The sequence below is a fragment of the Pleurodeles waltl genome, chromosome 7 (genome assembly GCF_031143425.1).
Source record: "Pleurodeles waltl isolate 20211129_DDA chromosome 7, aPleWal1.hap1.20221129, whole genome shotgun sequence".
In the NCBI taxonomy this organism is placed as follows: domain Eukaryota; kingdom Metazoa; phylum Chordata; class Amphibia; order Caudata; family Salamandridae; genus Pleurodeles; species Pleurodeles waltl.
Window position 1 is genome coordinate 1,104,292,891 of NC_090446.1, and position 20,607 is coordinate 1,104,313,497.

General features: G+C 49.2%; 1 protein-coding gene across 4 annotated transcripts in view; it reads left to right on the forward strand.

The window, feature by feature from the left end:
• MBTD1 (mbt domain containing 1) overlaps positions 1 to 20,607 on the forward strand; it is a 527,258-nt gene that overhangs the window by 127,619 nt on the left and 379,032 nt on the right. For all 4 annotated transcript variants that reach the window (XM_069200036.1, XM_069200037.1, XM_069200040.1 and 1 more), the window contains exon 10: positions 17,466 to 17,521. In XM_069200036.1, the coding sequence (XP_069056137.1) occupies positions 17,466 to 17,521 (56 nt within the window). The remainder of the gene's footprint in view (positions 1 to 17,465; positions 17,522 to 20,607) is intronic.

Sequence of the window (20,607 nt, forward strand, 5' to 3'; positions counted from 1 at the left end):
AGCCCTTAGAGACCTTCCCTGGCATCAGGGCCCTTGGTACTAGAAGTACCAGTTACAAGGGACTTATCTGGATGCCAGGGTCTGCCAATTGTGGATACAAAAGTACAGGTTAGGGAAAGAACACTGGTGCTGGGGCCTGGTTAGCAGGCCTCAGCACACTTTCAATTGTAAACATAGCATCAGCAAAGGCAAAAAGTCAGGGGGCAACCATGCCAAGGAGGCATTTCCTTACACAACCCCCCCCCAAACGAAAGAGGATGAGACTAACCTTTCCCAAGAGAGTCTTCATTTTCTAAGTGGAAGAACCTGGAAAGGCCATCTGCATTGGCATGGGCAGTCCCAGGTCTGTGTTCCACTATAAAGTCCATTCCCTGTAGGGAGATGGACCACCTCAACAGTTTAGGATTTTCACCTTTCATTTGCATCAGCCATTTGAGAGGTCTGTGGTCAGTTTGAACTAGGAAGTGAGTCCCAAAGAGGTATGGTCTCAGCTTCTTCAGGGACCAGACCACAGCAAAGGCCTCCCTCTCAATGGCACTCCAACGCTGCTCCCTGGGGAGTAACCTCCTGCTAATGAAAGCAACAGGCTGGTCAAGGCCATCATCATTTGTTTGGGACAAAACTGCCCCTATCCCATGTTCAGAGGCATCAGTCTGCACAATGAACTGTTTAGAATAATCTGGAGCTTTGAGAACTGGTGCTGAGCACATTGCCTGTTTCAGGGTGTCAAAGGCCTGTTGGCAGTCCACAGTCCAGTTCACTTTCTTGGGCATTTTCTTGGAGGTGAGCTCAGTGAGGGCTGTCACAATGGATCCATATCCCTTCACAAACCTCCTGTAGTACCCAGTCAAGCCAAGGAATGCCCTGACTTGAGTCTGGGTTTTTGGAGCTACCCAGTCCAGAATAGTCTGGATCTTGGGTTGGAGTGGCTGAACTTGGCCTCCACCTACAAGGTGTCCCAAGTAAACCACAGTTCCCTGCCCTATCTGGTATTTGGATGCCTTGATAGAGAGGCCTGCAGATTGCAGAGCCTTCAAAACCTTCCTCAGGTGGACCAGGTGATCCTGCCAGGTGGAGCTAAAGACAGCAATATCATCAAGATAAGCTGTGCTAAAGGACTCCAAGCCAGCAAGGACTTGATTCACCAACCTTTGGAAGGTGGCAGGGGCATTCTTTAAACCAAAGGGCATAACAGTAAACTGATAATGCCCATCAGGTGTGGAGAATGCTGTCTTTTCTTTTGCTCCAGGTGCCATTTTTATTTGCCAGTACCCTGCTGTCAAGTCAAAGGTACTTAGAAATTTGGCAGCACCTAATTTATCAATGAGCTCATCAGCTCTTGGAATTGGATGAGCATCCGTCTTGGTGACAGAATTGAGCCCTCTGTAGTCCACACAAAACCTCATCTCTTTCTTTCCATCTGTGGTGTGAGGTTTGGGGACTAAGACCACTGGGCTAGCCCAGGGGCTGTCAGAGCGCTCAATGACTCCCAATTCCAGCATCTTGTGGACTTCCACCTTGATGCTTTCCTTAACATGGTCAGACTGTCTAAAGATTTTGTTCTTGACAGGCATGCTGTCTCCTGTGTCCACATCATGGGTACACAGGTGTGTCTGACCAGGGGTTAAGGAGAAGAGTTCAGGAAACTGTTGTAGGACTCTCCTACAATCAGCTTGCTGTTGGCCAGAGAGGGTGTCTGAGTAGATCACTCCATCTACTGTACCATCTTTTGGGTCTGATGACAGAAGATCAGGGAGAGGTTCACTCTCTGCCTCCTGATCCTCATCTGTTACCATCAACAGATTGACATCAGCCCTGTCGTGGAAGAGCTTAAGGCGGTTTACATGGATCACCCTTTTGGGGCTCCTGCTTGTGCCCAGGTCCACCAAGTAGGTGACCTGACTCTTCCTCTCTAGTACTGGGTAAGGGCCACTCCATTTGTCCTGGAGTGCCCTGGGAGCCACAGGCTCCAGAACCCAGACTTTCTGCCCTGGTTGGAACTCAACCAGTGCAGCCTTTTGGTCATACCAAAACTTCTGGAGCTGTTGGCTGGCCTCAAGGTTTTTGGTTGCCTTTTCCATGTACTCTGCCATTCTAGAGCGAAGGCCAAGTACATAGTCCACTATGTCCTGTTTAGGCTCATGGAGAGGTCTCTCCCAGCCTTCTTTAACAAGGGCAAGTGGTCCCCTTACAGGATGACCAAACAGAAGTTCAAAGGGTGAGAACCCTACTCCCTTCTGTGGTACCTCCCTGTAAGCGAAAAGCAGACATGGCAGGAGGACATCCCATCTCCTTTTGAGTTTTTCTGGGAGCCCCATGATCATGCCTTTTAATGTCTTGTTGAATCTCTCAACTAAGCCATTAGTTTGTGGATGGTAAGGTGTAGTGAATTTATAAGTCACTCCACACTCATTCCACATGTGCTTTAGGTATGCTGACATGAAGTTGGTACCTCTGTCAGACACCACCTCCTTAGGGAAACCCACCCTGGTAAAGATACCAATGAGGGCCTTGGCTACTGCAGGGGCAGTAGTCGACCTAAGGGGAATAGCTTCAGGATACCTGGTAGCATGATCCACTACTACCAGGATATACATATTTCCTGAGGCTGTGGGAGGTTCCAGTGGACCAACTATGTCCACACCCACTCTTTCAAAGGGCACCCCCACCACTGGAAGTGGAATGAGGGGGGCCTTTGGGTGCCCACCTGTCTTACCACTGGCTTGACAGGTGGGGCAGGAGAGGCAAAACTCCTTAACCATGTTGGACATATTGGGCCAGTAGAAGTGGTTGACTAACCTCTCCCACGTCTTGGTTTGTCCCAAATGTCCAGCAAGGGGAATGTCATGGGCCAATGTTAGGATGAACTCTCTGAACAGCTGAGGCACTACCACTCTCCTAGTGGCACCAGGTTTGGGGTCTCTGGCCTCAGTGTACAGGAGCCCATCTTCCCAATAGACCCTATGTGTTCCATTTTTCTTGCCTTTGGACTCTTCAGCAGCTTGCTGCCTAAGGCCTTCAAGAGAGGGACAGGTTTCTTGTCCCTTACACAGCTCTTCCCTTGAGGGTCCCCCTGGGCCTAAGAGCTCAACCTGATAAGGTTCAAGTTCCAAAGGCTCAGTTCCCTCAGAGGGCAGAACTTCTTCCTGAGAAGAGAGGTTCCCTTTCTTTTGCTGTGTTGCAGTTGGTTTCCCAACTGACTTTCCTGTTCTCTTGGTAGGCTGGGCCATTTTTCCAGACTCCAGCTCTACTTTTTCACCCTGTGCCTTGCATTGTGCTCTTGTTTTCACACACACCAGTTCAGGGATACCCAGCATGGCTGCATGGGTTTTTAGCTCTACCTCAGCCCATGCTGAGGACTCCAGGTCATTTCCAAGCAGACAGTCCACTGGGATATTTGAGGAGACCACCACCTGTTTCAGGCCATTGACCCCTCCCCATTCCAAAGTAACCATTGCCATGGGATGTACTTTTCTCTGATTGTCAGCGTTGGTGACTGTGTAAGTTTTTCCAGTCAGGTATTGGCCAGGGGAAACCAGTTTCTCTGTCACCATGGTGACACTGGCACCTGTATCCCTCAGGCCCTCTATTCTAGTCCCATTAATTAAGAGTTGCTGTCTGTATTTTTGCATGTTAGGCGGCCAGACAGCTAGTGTGGCTAAATCCACCCCACCCTCAGAAACTAGAGTAGCTTCAGTGTGGACCCTGATTTGCTCTGGGCACACTGTTGATCCCACTTGGAGACTAGCCATACCAGTGTTACCTGGATGGGAGTTTGGAGTGGAACCTTTCTTGGGACAGGCCTTGTCTCCAGTTTGGTGTCCATGCTGTTTACAGCTATGACACCAGGCCTTTTTGGGATCAAAGTTTTTACCCTTGTACCCATTGTTTTGTGAAGAGGCTCTGGGCCCACCCTCCTGTGCAGGTTTTTGGGGGCCTGTAGAAGACTCTTTACTATTTTTAGTTTTGGTTGTCTCATCACCCTTCTGCTGGGGAGTCTTTGTGACCCCTTTCTTTTGGTCACCCCCTGTTGAAGTCTTGGACACCCTTGTCTTGACCCAATGGTCCGCCTTCTTTCCCAATTCTTGGGGAGAAATTGGTCCTAGGTCTACCAGATGCTGATGCAGTTTATCATTGAAACAATTACTTAACAGGTGTTCTTTCACAAATAAATTGTACAGCCCATCATAATTACTTACACCACTGCCTTGAATCCAACCATCTAGTGTTTTCACTGAGTAGTCAACAAAGTCAACCCAGGTCTGGCTCGAGGATTTTTGAGCCCCCCTGAACCTAATCCTGTACTCCTCAGTGGAGAATCCAAAGCCCTCAATCAGGGTACCCTTCATGAGGTCATAAGATTCTGCATCTTGTCCAGAGAGTGTGAGGAGTCTATCCCTACACTTTCCTGTGAACATTTCCCAAAGGAGAGCACCCCAGTGAGATCTGTTCACTTTTCTGGTTACACAAGCCCTCTCAAAAGCTGTGAACCATTTGGTGATGTCATCACCATCTTCATATTTAGTTACAATCCCTTTGGGGATTTTCAACATGTCAGGAGAATCTCTGACCCTATTTATGTTGCTGCCACCATTGATGGGTCCTAGGCCCATCTCTTGTCTTTCCCTCTCTATGGCTAGGATCTGTCTTTCCAAAGCCAATCTTTTGGCCATCCTGGCTAACTGGATGTCCTCTTCACTGGAGTTATCCTCAGTGATTTCAGAGTTGTTGGTCCCTCCTGTGAGGGAACCAGCATCTCTGACTATTATTTGTGGAGTCAGGGCTTGAGAAGCCCTGCTCTCCCTAAGTAGGACTGGAGGGGGGGAATTTCCCTCCAAGTCACTATCTTCATCCTCTGAGTTGCCATCCTCAGAGGGGTTGGCCTTTTCAAACTCTGCCAAAAGCTCCTGGAGCTGTACTTTGGTAGGTTTGGGGCCCATTGCTATTTTCTTTAGTTTACAGAGTGACCTTAGCTCTCTCATCTGTAGATGGAGGTAAGGTGTGGTGTCGAGTTCCACCACATTCACATCTGTGCTAGACATTATGCTTCTAAAAGTTGGAATACTTTTTAAGAAACTAAAACTGGTTCTAGAATCTAATTCAAACTTTTACAAACTTTTAAACTCTAAAAGAAATGCTAAACAGGATCTAACACAAGGCCCTAGCAGGTCTTTTAAGAATTTAGAAAACTTTTCAAATTGCAAAAATCAATTTCTAATGACAATTTTGGAATTTGTCGTGTGATCAGGTATTGGCTGAGTAGTCCAGCAAATGCAAAGTCTTGTACCCCACCGCTGATCCACCAATGTAGGAAGTTGGCTCTGTATGTGCTATTTCAAAGTAAGGAATAGCATGCACAGAGTCCAAGGGTTCCCCTTAGAGGTAAAATAGTGGTAAAAATAGATAATACTAATGCTCTATTTTGTGGTAGTGTGGTCGAGCAGTAGGCTTATCCAAGGAGTAGTGTTAAGCATTTGTTGTACATACACATAGACAATAAATGAGGTACACACACTCAGAGACAAATCCAGCCAATAGGTTTTTATATAGAAAAATATCTTTTCTTAATTTATTTTAAGAACCACAGGTTCAAATTCTACATGTAATATCTCATTCGAAAGGTATTGCAGGTAAGTACTTTAGGAACTTCAAATCATCAAGATTGCATGTATACTTTTCAAGTTATTCACAAATAGCTGTTTTAAAAGTGGACACTTAGTGCAATTTTCACAGTTCCTAGGGGAGGTAAGTATTGGTTAGGTTAACCAGGTAAGTAAGACACTTACAGGGCTTAGTTCTTGGTCCAAGGTAGCCCACCGTTGGGGGTTCAGAGCAACCCCAAAGTCACCACACCAGCAGCTCAGGGCCGGTCAGGTGCAGAGTTCAAAGTGGTGCCCAAAACACATAGGCTAGAATGGAGAGAAGGGGGTGCCCCGGTTCCGGTCTGTTTGCAGGTAAGTACCCGCGTCTTCGGAGGGCAGACCAGGGGGGTTTTGTAGGGCACCGGGGGGGACACAAGTCCACACAGAAATTTCACCCTCAGCAGCGCGGGGGCGGCCGGGTGCAGTGTAGGAACAGGCGTCGGGTTCGCAATGTTAGTCTATGAGAGATCTCGGGATCTCTTCAGCGCTGCAGGCAGGCAAGGGGGGGATTCCTCGGGGAAACCTCCACTTGGGCAAGGGAGAGGGACTCCTGGGGGTCACTTCTCCAGTGAAAGTCCGGTCCTTCAGGTCCTGGGGGCTGCGGGTGCAGGGTCTCTCCCAGGCGTCGGGACTTTAGGTTCAAAGAGTCGCGGTCAGGGGAAGCCTCGGGATTCCCTCTGCAGGCGGCGCTGTGGGGTCTCAGGGGGGACAGGTTTTTGTACTCACAGTCTTAGAGTAGTCCTGGGGTCCCTCCTGAGGTGTTGGATCGCCACCAGCCGAGTCGGGGTCGCCGGGTGCAGTGTTGCAAGTCTCACGCTTCTTGCGGGGAGCTTGCAGGGTTCTTTAAAGCTGCTGGAAACAAAGTTGCAGCTTTTCTTGGAGCAGGTCCGCTGTCCTCGGGAGTTTCTTGTCTTTTCGAAGCAGGGGCAGTCCTCAGAGGATGTCGAGGTCGCTGGTCCCTTTGGAAGGCGTCGCTGGAGCAGGATCTTTGGAAGGCAGGAGACAGGCCGGTGAGTTTCTGGAGCCAAGGCAGTTGTCGTCTTCTGGTCTTCCTCTGCAGGGGTTTTTCAGCTAGGCAGTCCTTCTTCTTGTAGTTGCAGGAATCTAATTTTCTAGGGTTCAGGGTAGCCCTTAAATACTAAATTTAAGGGCGTGTTTAGGTCTGGGGGGTTAGTAGCCAATGGCTACTAGCCCTGAGGGTGGGTACACCCTCTTTGTGCCTCCTCCCAAGGGGAGGGGGTCACAATCCTAACCCTATTGGGGGAATCCTCCATCTGCAAGATGGAGGATTTCTAAAAGTTAGAGTCACCTCAGCTCAGGACACCTTAGGGGCTGTCCTGACTGGCCAGTGACTCCTCCTTGTTAGTCTTATTATTTTCTCCGGCCTTGCCGCCAAAAGTGGGGCCTGGCCGGAGGGGGCGGGCAACTCCACTAGCTGGAGTGTCCTGCTGGGTTGGCACAAAGGAGGTGAGCCTTTGAGGCTCACCGCCAGGTGTGACAATTCCTGCCTGGGAGAGGTGTTAGCATCTCCACCCAGTGCAGGCTTTGTTACTGGCCTCAGAGTGACAAAGGCACTCTCCCCATGGGGCCAGCAACATGTCTCGGTTTGTGGCAGGCTGCTAAAACTAGTCAGCCTACACAGATAGTCGGTTAAGTTTCAGGGGGCACCTCTAAGGTGCCCTCTGTGGTGTATTTTACAATAAAATGTACACTGGCATCAGTGTGCATTTATTGTGCTGAGAAGTTTGATACCAAACTTCCCAGTTTTCAGTGTAGCCATTATGGGGCTGTGGAGTTCGTGTTTGACAAACTCCCAGACCATATACTCTTATGGCTACCCTGCACTTACAATGTCCAAGGTTTTGTTTAGACACTGTAGGGGTACCATGCTCATGCACTGGTACCCTCACCTATGGTATAGTGCACCCTGCCTTAGGGCTGTAAGGCCTGCTAGAGGGGTGTCTTACCTATACTGCATAGGCAGTGAGAGGCTGGCATGGCACCCTGAGGGGAGTGCCATGTCGACTTACTCGTTTTGTCCTCACTAGCACACACAAGCTGGTAAGCAGTGTGTCTGTGCTGAGTGAGAGGTCTCCAGGGTGGCATAAGACATGCTGCAGCCCTTAGAGACCTTCCCTGGCATCAGGGCCCTTGGTACTAGAAGTACCAGTTACAAGGGACTTATCTGGATGCCAGGGTCTGCCAATTGTGGATACAAAAGTACAGGTTAGGGAAAGAACACTGGTGCTGGGGCCTGGTTAGCAGGCCTCAGCACACTTTCAATTGTAAACATAGCATCAGCAAAGGCAAAAAGTCAGGGGGCAACCATGCCAAGGAGGCATTTCCTTACAAGGAGCTACTACCCGCCCAGCTGTACTTGCAGGAGTTGGTCGACTGTGAGAAAGAGCAGGTCAGCCTGCAGCCCTGGAGCTGGAGAGGAGTTCCTGATGGATGCAGAAGATGCCCCACGCTGGAGTGAAGATTGCAAGCGAGTGTCTGTGCAGGAATTCCACCAACAAGCCTTAGCAAAGGCAAACTTGCGGTTAGTGGAAAAGTAGTGCTGCTGGGGACCAGCAAGGCCCAGAAGGAGTAAACCCAGCAGGGGGAGTCACACGGGACCCTCAGCGACACAGAGGGACCCACGAGAGTGGAGGCACCACCCGCAGGAGTCCCACAGGACGAGAATACAGAAGTTGCAGAAGGAGACCACATAGCACTATAGAAAGGGATCCCACACTGCAGGAGAACCACACAGAGGGCTGTGCATCGCAAGAATGAGTGCTGGGGACTGGAGCTACACGTCTCTTGAAGATCCCTTGGAGGAGATGCAAACAAGCTTTGGCAGCTGCAAAAGACATGGTGCACAGGGGTACTGTCCTGCGTGGGAAGGCCAGGGTTTACCTCCACGAAACGTGGACAGCTGGCAGAGAGGACCAAGAGGACCACTCTGGATCACCACCCGTGATGCAGGATCCACCCAGCTCAAGATTGGGGAGATCCACGCAGCCGGTTTTCGTTGCAGCAGGTCCTGCAGATGCAGGGGAGTGACTCCTTCACTCCAAGGGAGTTTCCTTCTTACTTCTTGTGCAGACTGAAGATATGCCACCCTCAGTGGATGCACAGCTGGTGGAAATGTTGCAATTCCTGGCAGGAGCCCTGGAAACAATGTTGCAGAAGAGTTCTTCTTCTTGGAAGTAGATTGTACGATCCTGGAGGTTACAGTCGCAGTTCAGGAGGCCAGAAGTGAAAGTAGAGGTTGCAGAGGAGTCCTGTTGAAATCTTGCAAGCCGAATCAGAGGACCCACCCATGAGAGAGACCCTTAATAGCCCAGAAAGGGGGATTGATCAACTAGCCAGGTAAACACCTATCAGGAGGGGGCTGTGAAGTCACCTGCCTGGCTTGGCCACTCAGATGATCCCAGAGTTCCCTGCCAACCTAGGAAACAAGATGGCAGAACCCAGGTACCCTCTGAAGGTGCTCTGAGCATCACCCCTGGGGTGGTGACCGACAAGGGGAGTGGTCACTCCCCCTTCTATTGTCCAGTTTTGTTCCAAAGCAAGTATTGGTGGTTCCTGAACATGGTATGGACTGGTTTATGCACAGAGGGCACCAAAGGTGCCCTTCAAAGCATACCAGTGGCTTGGGGAGGCTACCACCCCCAAGCCAGACACACCTATTTCTAAAGGGAGAGTGTTTTACCTCCCTCTCCCAAAGGAAATCCTTTGTTCTGCCTTCCCGGGCTTGATCAGATCAAGCAGCATGAGGGCAGAAACCTGTCTAAGGGGTAGCAGCAGCTTGGGCTGCCAGTAAAACCCTGTAAAGGGTGGTGGTAGCCATACTTCCAATATGTACAACAGTATTGGGGTATGATTCTGACATGTTAGATACCAAACATGCCCGGGTCCGGAGTTAACATTATATAGCTGGACATAGGGACCTATGTCCAGTACACGTGTAAAATGGTGTCCCTGCACTCGCAAAGTCCAGGGAAATGGGCCTGGAGTTTGTGGGGGCACCTCTGATAGTGCAGGGGTGCCTCTCACACACAGGTACCTTCACCCTGCCCTCTGGGCTGAGATGGTCTACCATTGGGGTGACTTAAAATGACCTGGTGCCTTGGCCTGTAGTGAAAATGGGTAAGGGGGCGTGGCTTCGGGCGTCAAGATGGCGGTCGCACTTTGAGAGTGCTCTGGACCCCTCCGTCATCCGCCCTTAACCACCGTGGTCCAAGAGAGCGGAAAAACGCTGTACATGGCGCCCCGGTGTCCCGGGGACCCGTAGAGAAGTTTGTTGGGGCGAATCGATGGAAAGCCGGCGGCTCGCCCTCATACGGCGACCCGGCTGCTCCCGTGAAGAGGAGCTCAAGATGGCGGCCGCTGCGAGATGCACCCGGCGGATCTGAGGTGGGCTTGGGGGCCCCGACGAAGTTGACTGCCACGGGCTGAGAGGCGGCGAGAGGCCCGGTGAGAGCTGGGGGCGTGCCCCGGAAGTGGACCCCTGCCGCGGGGGCGCCGGCGCCCCCCCCCCCCCGGCGTGGAGGAGGACGCAGGGTGAGTGGCGCCGCACCGGCGCGAGTGTGACCCGGAGGACCGGGAGCCCTCCCTGACCGCCTGGGCGGCTTGCGGTGCCGCGCTGGGGCCGTGGCGGAGGCCCTGGCCCCCGAGGTCCCCCTGCTGGGGGGAGTTTAAATTTGGAGGCGAGAGGCCCGGAGAGAGCTGGGGCGCGCCCCGAAGGTGGATCCCTGCCGCGGGGGCCTGGGGGCTTGGCTCCGGCCTCTCTCGAGCCCGAGCCCGGGTGGAGCGCGAGCTGGACTGCGGCAAAATCTGGACTGCGAGCCGAGCGGTGGAAGGCAACACCTTGAGGCAAGTGGATACCCTGGGTTCCGGGTCGTGCTTGGTTGACTTTAGACCCTGGTCGGAACGACCTGAGAGTTCGAGAGCGTGATCGCAACGGCACGAGGCCTACAATGGAGGCGCAGAGCCCTTAAGGTGGAGAGACCTGGGTCTGGGTCTCGGACGGGTCCCCCCCCACTGGTGGAGAGAGCGAGAAAAGGAGCTGAAAAGAAGGGGCCAACGGTGTCATTGCCGGCCGTCCTTGCGTGATCAGACACAGCGAACCCCCCCACAGTCCATGGTACTTAACAACGCACTAAATTCTCAGGCTTGAAACCGCGTTAAGGAAGGTGTGGCCCACCTGACGCCCGCCTCAAGTGCCACGATGGGGAAGGATAAAACTAACAAACAACCCCCGCCCTCCCAACAAAAAATCGACCAGTTCACGACTGCGACGGGCCAACGAGGAGGGGGAGAAGTGGCTGGTGGGGGTTCAACCCCGGACGGGGTGAGTGCCATTCTCCAAGCTATTCAATCATCGCAGATAGCCGTGGAAACGAAAATTGGTGAGGTGCGAGTGGACATGGGCCTCATCAGACAGGACCTTAGAAATGCTGTAACCCGAATTACGGAAGTGGAAACCCGAGTCTCCCAAACCGAAACCGATTTGTCTGACCTCAAAGCCAAAGTAGCCCAGCTGCAGTCCCGAACCGGCGAGCTTCACCGTCGTGCAGAAGATGCGGAATCAGGGCCAGGCGCAACAACCTACGCTTCATAGGTTTCCCGGAGGGCATAGAGGATGACAAGGCCGCCGAATTCCTGGAGACGTGGATCAAATCTTGGATGCCTGACCAATCCCTCTCGCCCTTGTTTGCAATTGAAAGAGCCCACAGGGCGCTCGCGCCTCGCCCACCTCCGGGCGGTCCGAAGCGCCCGATGATCGCACGATTCCTTAACTTTAAGGACAGAGACAATATCCTCAGGGAAGCAAGGCGGCAAGATGGTACGCAGTGGGAAAACTACAAAATCCAAATTTTCCCGGACTACACCAGAGAAGTCCAGACCCGCCGTAGGTCGTACGAACATGTTAAGCAAAAACTAAGGGCAATGCAGCTCTCGTACATGCTCCTTTTCCCCGCTCGCCTCAAAGTCCTCATGACTAGGAAAGCTTACTTTTTTGATTCCCCGGAGGAGGCTTGGGACTGGCTGACGGAGGAGGGCATTGGAGCCCGAAAGGGTCCCCCCGGGACCACTGGAAGAACCCCACATGTCGGGCCCTCACCATCAGAGGGGCCCCGGAGGAGCAGGCGGCGCACCAGATCCCAGAGAGGCAGACAGAAAGACACGATCGCTACTGCAGAGGACGAAGCAGCCCGGGACTCTGGTCCTCATACTAAATCTAACATTGAGACTCTTCCGGTGGCCCGAACACAGTCCCAACCCGCCGAGGATGGGCGATTGAGTCAGTCTCCGGTACTCGGCTGACAGGAGATGTAGGACCCCTGCGCGAGACGTAGGGGGATTCGGGCTTCGCCTGATCCTCTCAGGCGACCCCTAGCGAGATTAACATTGATGACTCTGGAGGCTTCCTAGAGTATGGTGTTGAACGCTTGTTTTGGGACTACTAATTGCAATTGATCCGAAAGAAAGGAGGGGTCCACCACTCCACCCCAATGACAGTTTTACTGGCTGTCTGGTTTTGGTTGGGTACATGGGCGACAGATGCTTCCGGGGGGGGAGTATGGGGAGGGGGGAGTTTAGGGGGGAGGGGCAGTTTAAGTTAGGTTTAAGAGGCGACAAGTTGGTTAGCCTGGTTTGTAGATTTAAAATTTTACGGTCATGTCCGAAACGGTCATCCCTGGGCTTGCTCCCGCACATCCAAACATGCCCAACAGTGTCACACCTCACGCTTGGTCCTCAGTAACCCAGGTCCTCTCCTGGAATGTAAATGGCCTGTTAGACAAGATCAAACGATCGGCAGTATTTAACACCCTCCGCAGGTATTCTCCCTCAGTAGTTCTGCTACATGAGACCCATCTTCTTGGGTCCAGATGCCCTATGCTTGCGAGAGGAGGATACGATAGGGTATATCATGCAGGGTTTTCCAGAGGCTCTAGAGGAGTGGCCATTCTGCTCCACCGCTCTCTGCCCATGGTAATCACTTCCACGCAATCTGACTCACAAGGTAGATTCATGGTGGTCACGGGGACTCTTCACGGACAACCGCTAAACTTGGTGTGCGCTTATGCGCCCCCGGCAAATCACGACTCCTTCCTACTTTCGCTCCACCGAGTAACTTCAGGATTACCCCAAGGAACTACCCTGCTGAGAGGCGACTTTAACGCGGTCCTTGACCCAAGGCTGGACATTTCTGGGGAAGCTACCATACATAGATCCAAGCGGGCCTCAGCCCTAAGTAGTTGGGCGGAGAGCCTTGGCTTGTGTGAGGTGTGGCGCACCTGGCATCCCAGGGAGCGCCAATACACACATACCTCAGCAGCCCACCAGACGCAATCCAGAATAGACCTGGTGTTCATGCCCGCCCTAGATTTCTTAAAAGTAGCAGGGGCTGAGATTCTTCCACGGGGGGTCTCCGATCATGCGCCAATACGGATCCGGCTGGATAGAGCAGACCCTACCAGACGGCCTGTGTGGCGCTTGAACGCGTGGCACTTACAAGATACAGAGTACACCCAAGATATCAGGTTGCACCTCGACCAATATTTCGAATTAAATGAAGGCTCGGTTCGATCCCCAGGAATGCTATGGGCTGCTTGCAAGGCCACTATTAGAGGACATGCCAGAAGCATTCTTCGGTCCCGTGAACGAGATCATAATTCCCAAATCACCGAGCTAGAGAACAAGGCCCGGAGACTCGAATGCCAACATATAAACTTGGCATCGGCCACGACCATGAGGAAACTGACCAGGGTAAGAGAAGATATTAAACATATAATGCTGGATTCGGCCAAGCCCATGTGGAGAGCCTCAGCAAGCCGAATTTATGGATGGGGGGATAAAAACGGGAAACTACTGCATTGGCTGGCCACCCGCCCCATGGCTAACAGTATTATACCGGAGATCTTAGATGACTCAGGCACCCTTGTCAAAACAGCAGTGGAAATCGCACATAGCTTCGCCTCCTACTACGCCCGTCTATACGCCAGGCATCCACGCCCTGCTGTTGAGAGAGAGTCCCCCCTATTAAATGAGATTACCCTTCCCGTGGTAACTCTAGAGGCGAGAGACAGACTGGACGAGGCCATCGATCTTGTGGAAGTCTGCAGCGCAATATCGGGACTGGCATCAGGCAAAACACCAGGCCCCGACGGCTTTCCAGCGGAATTTTATAGTAAATGTAGCGATATTCTGGGTCCCCACCTGCTCAACATGTACGAAGAAGCGGAGAATCAAGGCCGCTTCCCAACAGAGATTGATCAAGCCACTATTGTGGTGATCCCCAAAACTTAACCCCCATCACGACAATGTTCAGCGTACCGGCCTATCTCGCTCCTAAATGTGGAAGTCAAGGTGCTCTCTTCGATCCTTGCTTCCAGACTGAGGGAGGTAATGCCCACGCTGGTGCACCCTGACCAGTGTGGTTTTATGCCCACTCGTAGCACAAGACACTGCATCAGACGATTACATCTTGCTTTGGCGCACCGCAAAGTGCTATCGCATACGCAGTTGGCACTGCTTTTACTCGACTTCGAAAAAGCCTTTGATACGGTAGATTGGTCCTTCCTCAATCAGGTCTTATATAAAAACGGGCTCGGACCTAAATTCCGGGGACTGGTGAAACTCCTATACTCTAACCCGACGGCTCGAATCAGGGTGAACGGAGTAGTCTCCGACCCAATCCCCATTGGTCGTGGGACTCGACAGGGATGCCCTTTATCTCCCCTGCTCTTTGCACTAGTGATAGAGCCACTGGCGATATTAATGAGAGGCGACCCACTGATCGAGGGCTGGCATTGGCCCTCTGGTTCGGAAGACAGAGTGGCTTTGTACGCAGATGATGTGCTCCTGTATATCTCCAATCCATCCAAAAGCGGCCCACGCGTCCTAGAGATCCTTAGACTTTTCGCGGAAGCCTCAGGGCTGACCCTGAACCCAGCCAAATCTTTACTGATCCCCCTTCATCGCTCGCACGACTGTATAGATTGGCAACGGAATATCCCGATACGGAGAAACAGCTTTAAATATCTCGGGATACATATCTCACTTCTCCCCGAGCTAGCGTGGGAACTCAATGTCACGCCGCTATCAAAGAAAATCAAAACCGACCTTCTGCGCTGGAGGGCCCTCCCCCTGAATCTACTTGGTAGAATAGCGCTGTACAAGATGATGATTCTCCCCAGGATCTTATACCTCCTGCAGAATTTTCCACACCCCTTCCCCGCGGGATGGTTCAGGGAGATGGATTCTTTAGCACGCCAATTCATATGGAGTGGCTCACGTACAAGACTGTCGCTAAAAACCTGTCAGAGAGATGTTTATGAGGGTGGACTGGGCATGTCGAATATTCAATACTATTATCTAGCGATGCATATACTTGTAATTAATGACTGGATGGGAGGTGGATGGACAGACCCCGCATACCAACTAGAATTGCAGACAATGGGCTACCCACAGATCCTTGACATACTCTACGGGAGCCCGATACCCCGGGGTACTCCAGATGTGACCAAAATGGTACTTCTGGGATGGCGTACAGCCCAGAAAGTGACGGGGTGGTGGGGGCGCCTAACCCAACAAACTCCGCTATGGCAGGGGAAGCAGCTGATACATGTAGCAGGTCTGGAGGGCTTCCAGAAATGGGACACCATAGGAATCTCCACGCTGGGAGATATTTGGAGAGGGACACATATACGATCTTTTCAAGACCTCCAGAAACAATATTCCTTAAACAAAACACAATTCCATCGATATCTCCAACTACGTCATGCCCTACTAGTTCACCTGCAGACAGGAGACACCATACCCGAGCACAGCCCCATGGAAGCCAAGGCACTGATGGGAGTCCTGGGAAGGGGAGGGGTTTCTCAGATTTACCGCACCTTAATCACCGCCACTGGGGGACCCCTGAGAGAGCTTCGCCAAAGGTGGGAGAGTTGGGTGGGACCCATGGAGGAAACGGACTGGACAGAAGCACTAATGGCCCCACGCTCCCTAATAATGGCCACACGCTTCCGTTTAATACAATCCTATTTCCTTCACACCGCATACCTCACACCCGCCATGTTACATAAAGCAGGCCTCCGCCTCACAGCGGAATGCCCCCGCTGCAGGTATCCTACATCGGATTTCTACCACATGGTATGGACATGCCCGATTATAATGGCCTATTGGGAAAGGGTGGTGCAAGAGATATCTGAGGCCCTACAGAAGGAGGTAAAGAGGTCGCCATTGCCCCTCCTTCTCGGGGTGATGGGAGATACAGAGCTACGAAGAGCAGATCGGTCCTTCTTAGGGGTGGCATGTCTGGTGGCCAAAAGGGACATAATGGCAGACTGGAAGGCCAGGGTGGCTCCGGCACTGGCTAAGTGGAGACGGGGAGTGGATTGGTGTGCGCAGCGAGAGAAACTTGTGTACGAGGCCAGAGGTTGCTTACACAAACACAAGAAGATATGGGGGAAATGGGAGGATGTAGCGGGCCTTTAAGAGGGGATGGTGAGTAACATTAGTGATGAAAGCAGCAGGGACCGAGGACTTGACCATTACTGTATTGTTTTGATGCCCGTTGGCATCATGTTGTACTGTATTCATAATTGTTCTATGCAAAATTTAATAAAATTTCTTTATCAAAAAAAGAAAATGGGTGCATGTACCTGTTTCAGGCAGACTGCAATGGCAGTCTTGCAGAACCTTTTGCATGGGCTCCCTATGGGGGGGGGGGGGCAGAATAACTGCTGCAGCCCATAGGGATCCCCTGGATCCCCAATGCCCTGTGTACCTATGGGGGTACCAGTTTGCCAAATGTGGGGTGAAAATGGTACAAGTTACCACGTTAGAAGGGAAAGAGCATAATCACTGGGTTCTGGTTACCTGGATCCCCGTCAAACACACTGAAAACCGGCAAAAAGTGGGGGTAACTCTGCTAGAATGAGGCTGCTTTAATACAAAAGATAACTAATCCGAGGAAAAAATAGTAATCTTTAAAAGTAATACCTTTGGTAACATTGATCCTTGCACACAACTGGTCCCCGTAGCACCTTCAAGACATGAAAAAGTATCTAGGGTCAGAGCTACATTTTTAGGTTACTTTGGAGATAAATACTCTGAAGAGTAAACAAATAATCCATGAGGACCAGCTCTATAAATGGTACGTCATTTTTGCCCCCAATGAATACTAATCCTTATAAACTTGTTGATTCTGGCGTTTTTTCCTTCACAGATCAAGCTGATATTTGTCTGAAATTGTCAGGTATTGAGGGTTCCGTGTCAGTTGTACCAATTAGAATATTTGGGTTGTTCTTTCCAGTGACTCTTCAATACATCACAAGGCATTGCTTGCCATTTTATCATTTTTTGATCTCTCGACTTTCAAGACTTAATTTCAAGACTGACAATGGCATTGTGAAACTGCATTCTGCGGGCTGAATGCTTGCAAACATCTCACCCACAGGCAATCACTCAAACTGTATTTTAGTCACTGCCTACTGCAGATGGGGAGCAGCCATATGTAAAACATTCTTAATCATTCTTCAATGTGTACGGTTGAGTCTGAATTCCTAGGCCATGTCACTTCTGAATGGGAACATGAGCAACCTCGCACTTGTTTCAGTTATGTAAAAACTGGTTCCGTGAATAAAGGTGTACTTTGTTTTAAGTAGACTAGCATGTTTTAAAATGTTTCATTTTGGTCTCATAGTTATATATTTTGTACTTGCATTTGGCTCCTAATGAGTACAACAATGTAATCTCTACAGCCACTTTTGATACTTGTTCTTACTGTTTACTGTAGCAAAAATCACTTTGTTCTTTTAGATATCACAAAAAAACAAGATGGACAGATGGATGCACCGCCACATTTATTCATTAAGGTAAAGATCTGAATGGACCTGTCTAATACTTGTATGCATTCATGTGACCTCTTTTAGTATTTAGCTTTATGAACGAGTGCCATTCTATCTAGGAGGGATGTAAATCTCCCCCAATACTCATGTTTTTCTTTATGCGAGATAGAAAGAGTTAACTCAATGAGGTATTTATTCATCGTGGTTCAGTACTGTAAAATGATATACGTTTGATTCTAGTTTTGCTGGAGTCGTAGCTTTTCATTAAATCAAGTGGACTACAATTGCATCAGTACTGAGTAACTGTCATCCCTACATGTGTTTTAGCTGTTAGTATTGTGGGATGGTTTATACCTTTCCCTGAAGGGTTAACACCCAGTACAGCTACCAAAGAGTTTTTGGTAATAGTCTCCTAGTAAGTTTCTCCCTAATAGAAAGGGATTGTAGTATTCTACGAGGAAAAGACAACCATTTCTGGAAGCCCACTTTGTCTGTAGTCTGGCTAAAATGTATTTTTAATGCAGCTTTCTATGCAATAAAATGACAATGTATCAACTTGCAAGCACACCTTCACATACAGCACCCTCACATATGTACAAAGAGCATGCTTCGCAAGACAGTGAAAGTTGCCAGCACTCATTGCACTCAAACACATCATCTAATATTACAAAAGGCATTCTTCCTTATTTAGCACCACTTCATTCTGCCACTAGTAATCTTTAAAAGTGGCAGAGTGTAAATATGCACCTTAAATAGCACTGAGCAACTCAACCAATTTCTTCTAGTATGGCTTTTACCATGCGAACATTTGGAAAATAAAATTAGGGCTAAATACTGCATTTTAGAGCATAATTTATTTAATGTAAATTTGCTAAAGGCCATTGGTTCTGAAGGAGGGACTCGTAAAATATATATAGTGTACCAAGCAAACCTCGCCCTCTCAAAGGGTATTGCATTGTATGTGCCAACACAATATTTGGAGAAGTTAATGGCTAAATGGTGCATTGTTCAGAAAGATTTCCTGATAAATGACTAAAAAACAGTAGACAATATAGGAAGTTCATAAAGGGCCACCTAGTATATCGTGTATCATAGCATCTATCTTCACCTATACCTTTGCCCTCCTTTTTCAGTCCTGTCCATTCCTAAACGATTCTCAGTTATGTTATATCAAAGTTAACTATTTTTGAAACACACGGAGTTTACAAAAAAATAATAAGCTAGAAAGTAACATTTGGCTCCCTTTGATGGTACTGGGAAGTTGGTTTTACTGACGAAAGAACAGCAGGTTGCAGCATATGAACTGTCACTACACTGCAGCTATGCCCTGCATAAACCTCTCCTCAGTTTGATAATTAGACTCATCTAAGATGACGGTTTCTTTTGCATTGAGTGCCATATCACTGCAAAGTTGAGAAATTTTTCTTTGAAGCTTGAGTCGAGGCCAGGCATGCAGTTCGGCAACAAAATGGAAGAAAGTGTTCTCCATTTACTTCACGGTCTCCAGTAGGGAATAGTCTGCATCCTCATATTGGGGAAAACAGAATTGCAACTAGGCAATGGCAACACTTCCCTGTTTTCTTATGTGTCTCAGTGTAATATTCTGATTCCATTTGGGACAGCGATATAAAGGTTATGATTAGATGTAACGGTAAGCCAAGATTTGGTTATAAAAAGAACCTCTAGTTAGCTTTCTTTATCAGGTGTAAGGACTTCCCTCTGTTTTTGGTTAGCTATCTTAGACCATCCTCCAAAGGACCCCGCATATGAACCGTGATAGTCAGCAAAGCGTTTCTACTGCGTTGTGGAGCTGCGCAACACGCTATCAAGCGCTCGCAATCCTGGCTCCACCCCCCTCAAGCAGCAGTGGTATCCTGGGACAGGGAGTCCCCAGCCGGGCGCCAGTCAGCAAAGCAGCGTTGATAGTTTTTCCTAACAGTACCATAATGTCCCACCTATCCTTTAATATATCCTTAACTAACGAAAAGGAGTCCAGATGAGCATTTTGCACGATCTGATAGTGCTTAGATTCAAATGTGGTTTGTTCAGTCCAAATCTTATTCTAGCGATCTTACTGTGATGCCTAGTGTTTGTCATATTTACTTTCACAGCACACTTACAGTTGTGTGTTTGCCATTTTACTATTTGTGTTAAATTCACTTGAGTGTATTTCACTGTATTCTGTATTGAAAATGTCTGAGATTTAGAAAACATAAGGCAAATGCCAAGTTAATTTGCCGACTTTTTCAATCCATATGCCTGATTTTTGATTCAGGAAATACATGCCTTAGGCAATCCGTTTCATTGAGGCGTATGACATTTCAAATTGTTTTCCAGATGGCAATTCATTTATCCTTTCAGTTCGTGAAACGTCAGGTATTTACCCTCTTCCTTCCTTGAACCTGGGTTCAAACTATTTTTAGGGTTTAACTCTGTTAATCAGGCAAACACAGTTTTCAAGTTTAAATTGTCTCAAAAATATTGCTGATTGTATCCTTTCCTCCTTTTATGCATTCAAAGGCTAAGTAGCGAGGCCTCAGGTTGGATTATATATATCAGTTGTCTGCTACCAAGAAAGCAAAGGCAGTATTTAAACAAAAAAAGAAAACAATTTCACACCGGATTGCTCACTGTATGCAATTGTTTACATGCCAGCAAGTAAGGTTTCCCAGAATGAGTCATAACTCACTTGACAAAATGAAATGTGGCTACTCAAACCCTTATTTGAGCAGGTAATGGTTTAAACCTCTGATATTGATCCAGTTACTTCACGTGCCTCTAGTTATTTCGTCATATGGTATTATATGGTGCTGTCCATCAACAGAATTGAGTTCCTCTGACCTTTAATACTGCTGTCTGGTTAGGGAGTATCTTTATAAGGAAGAACAATATATAGGAAAGTGACTCCACTACCAGCCCACATTTGTAAGCATGTCATTTATAACTTTAGTTTTTTTGTTGTTGTTGATATTTCTCTCATGTCAGTTTGACACTTGGGTGAATTGTTTTTTTTACCATTTGTGTAAATGCTTATTTATGAAATCCTATATTATGACACTTTTCTTATGGTAGTAGGACTTGTTTTCCCTGCTGCCCAATCCCTTCTGACTTTG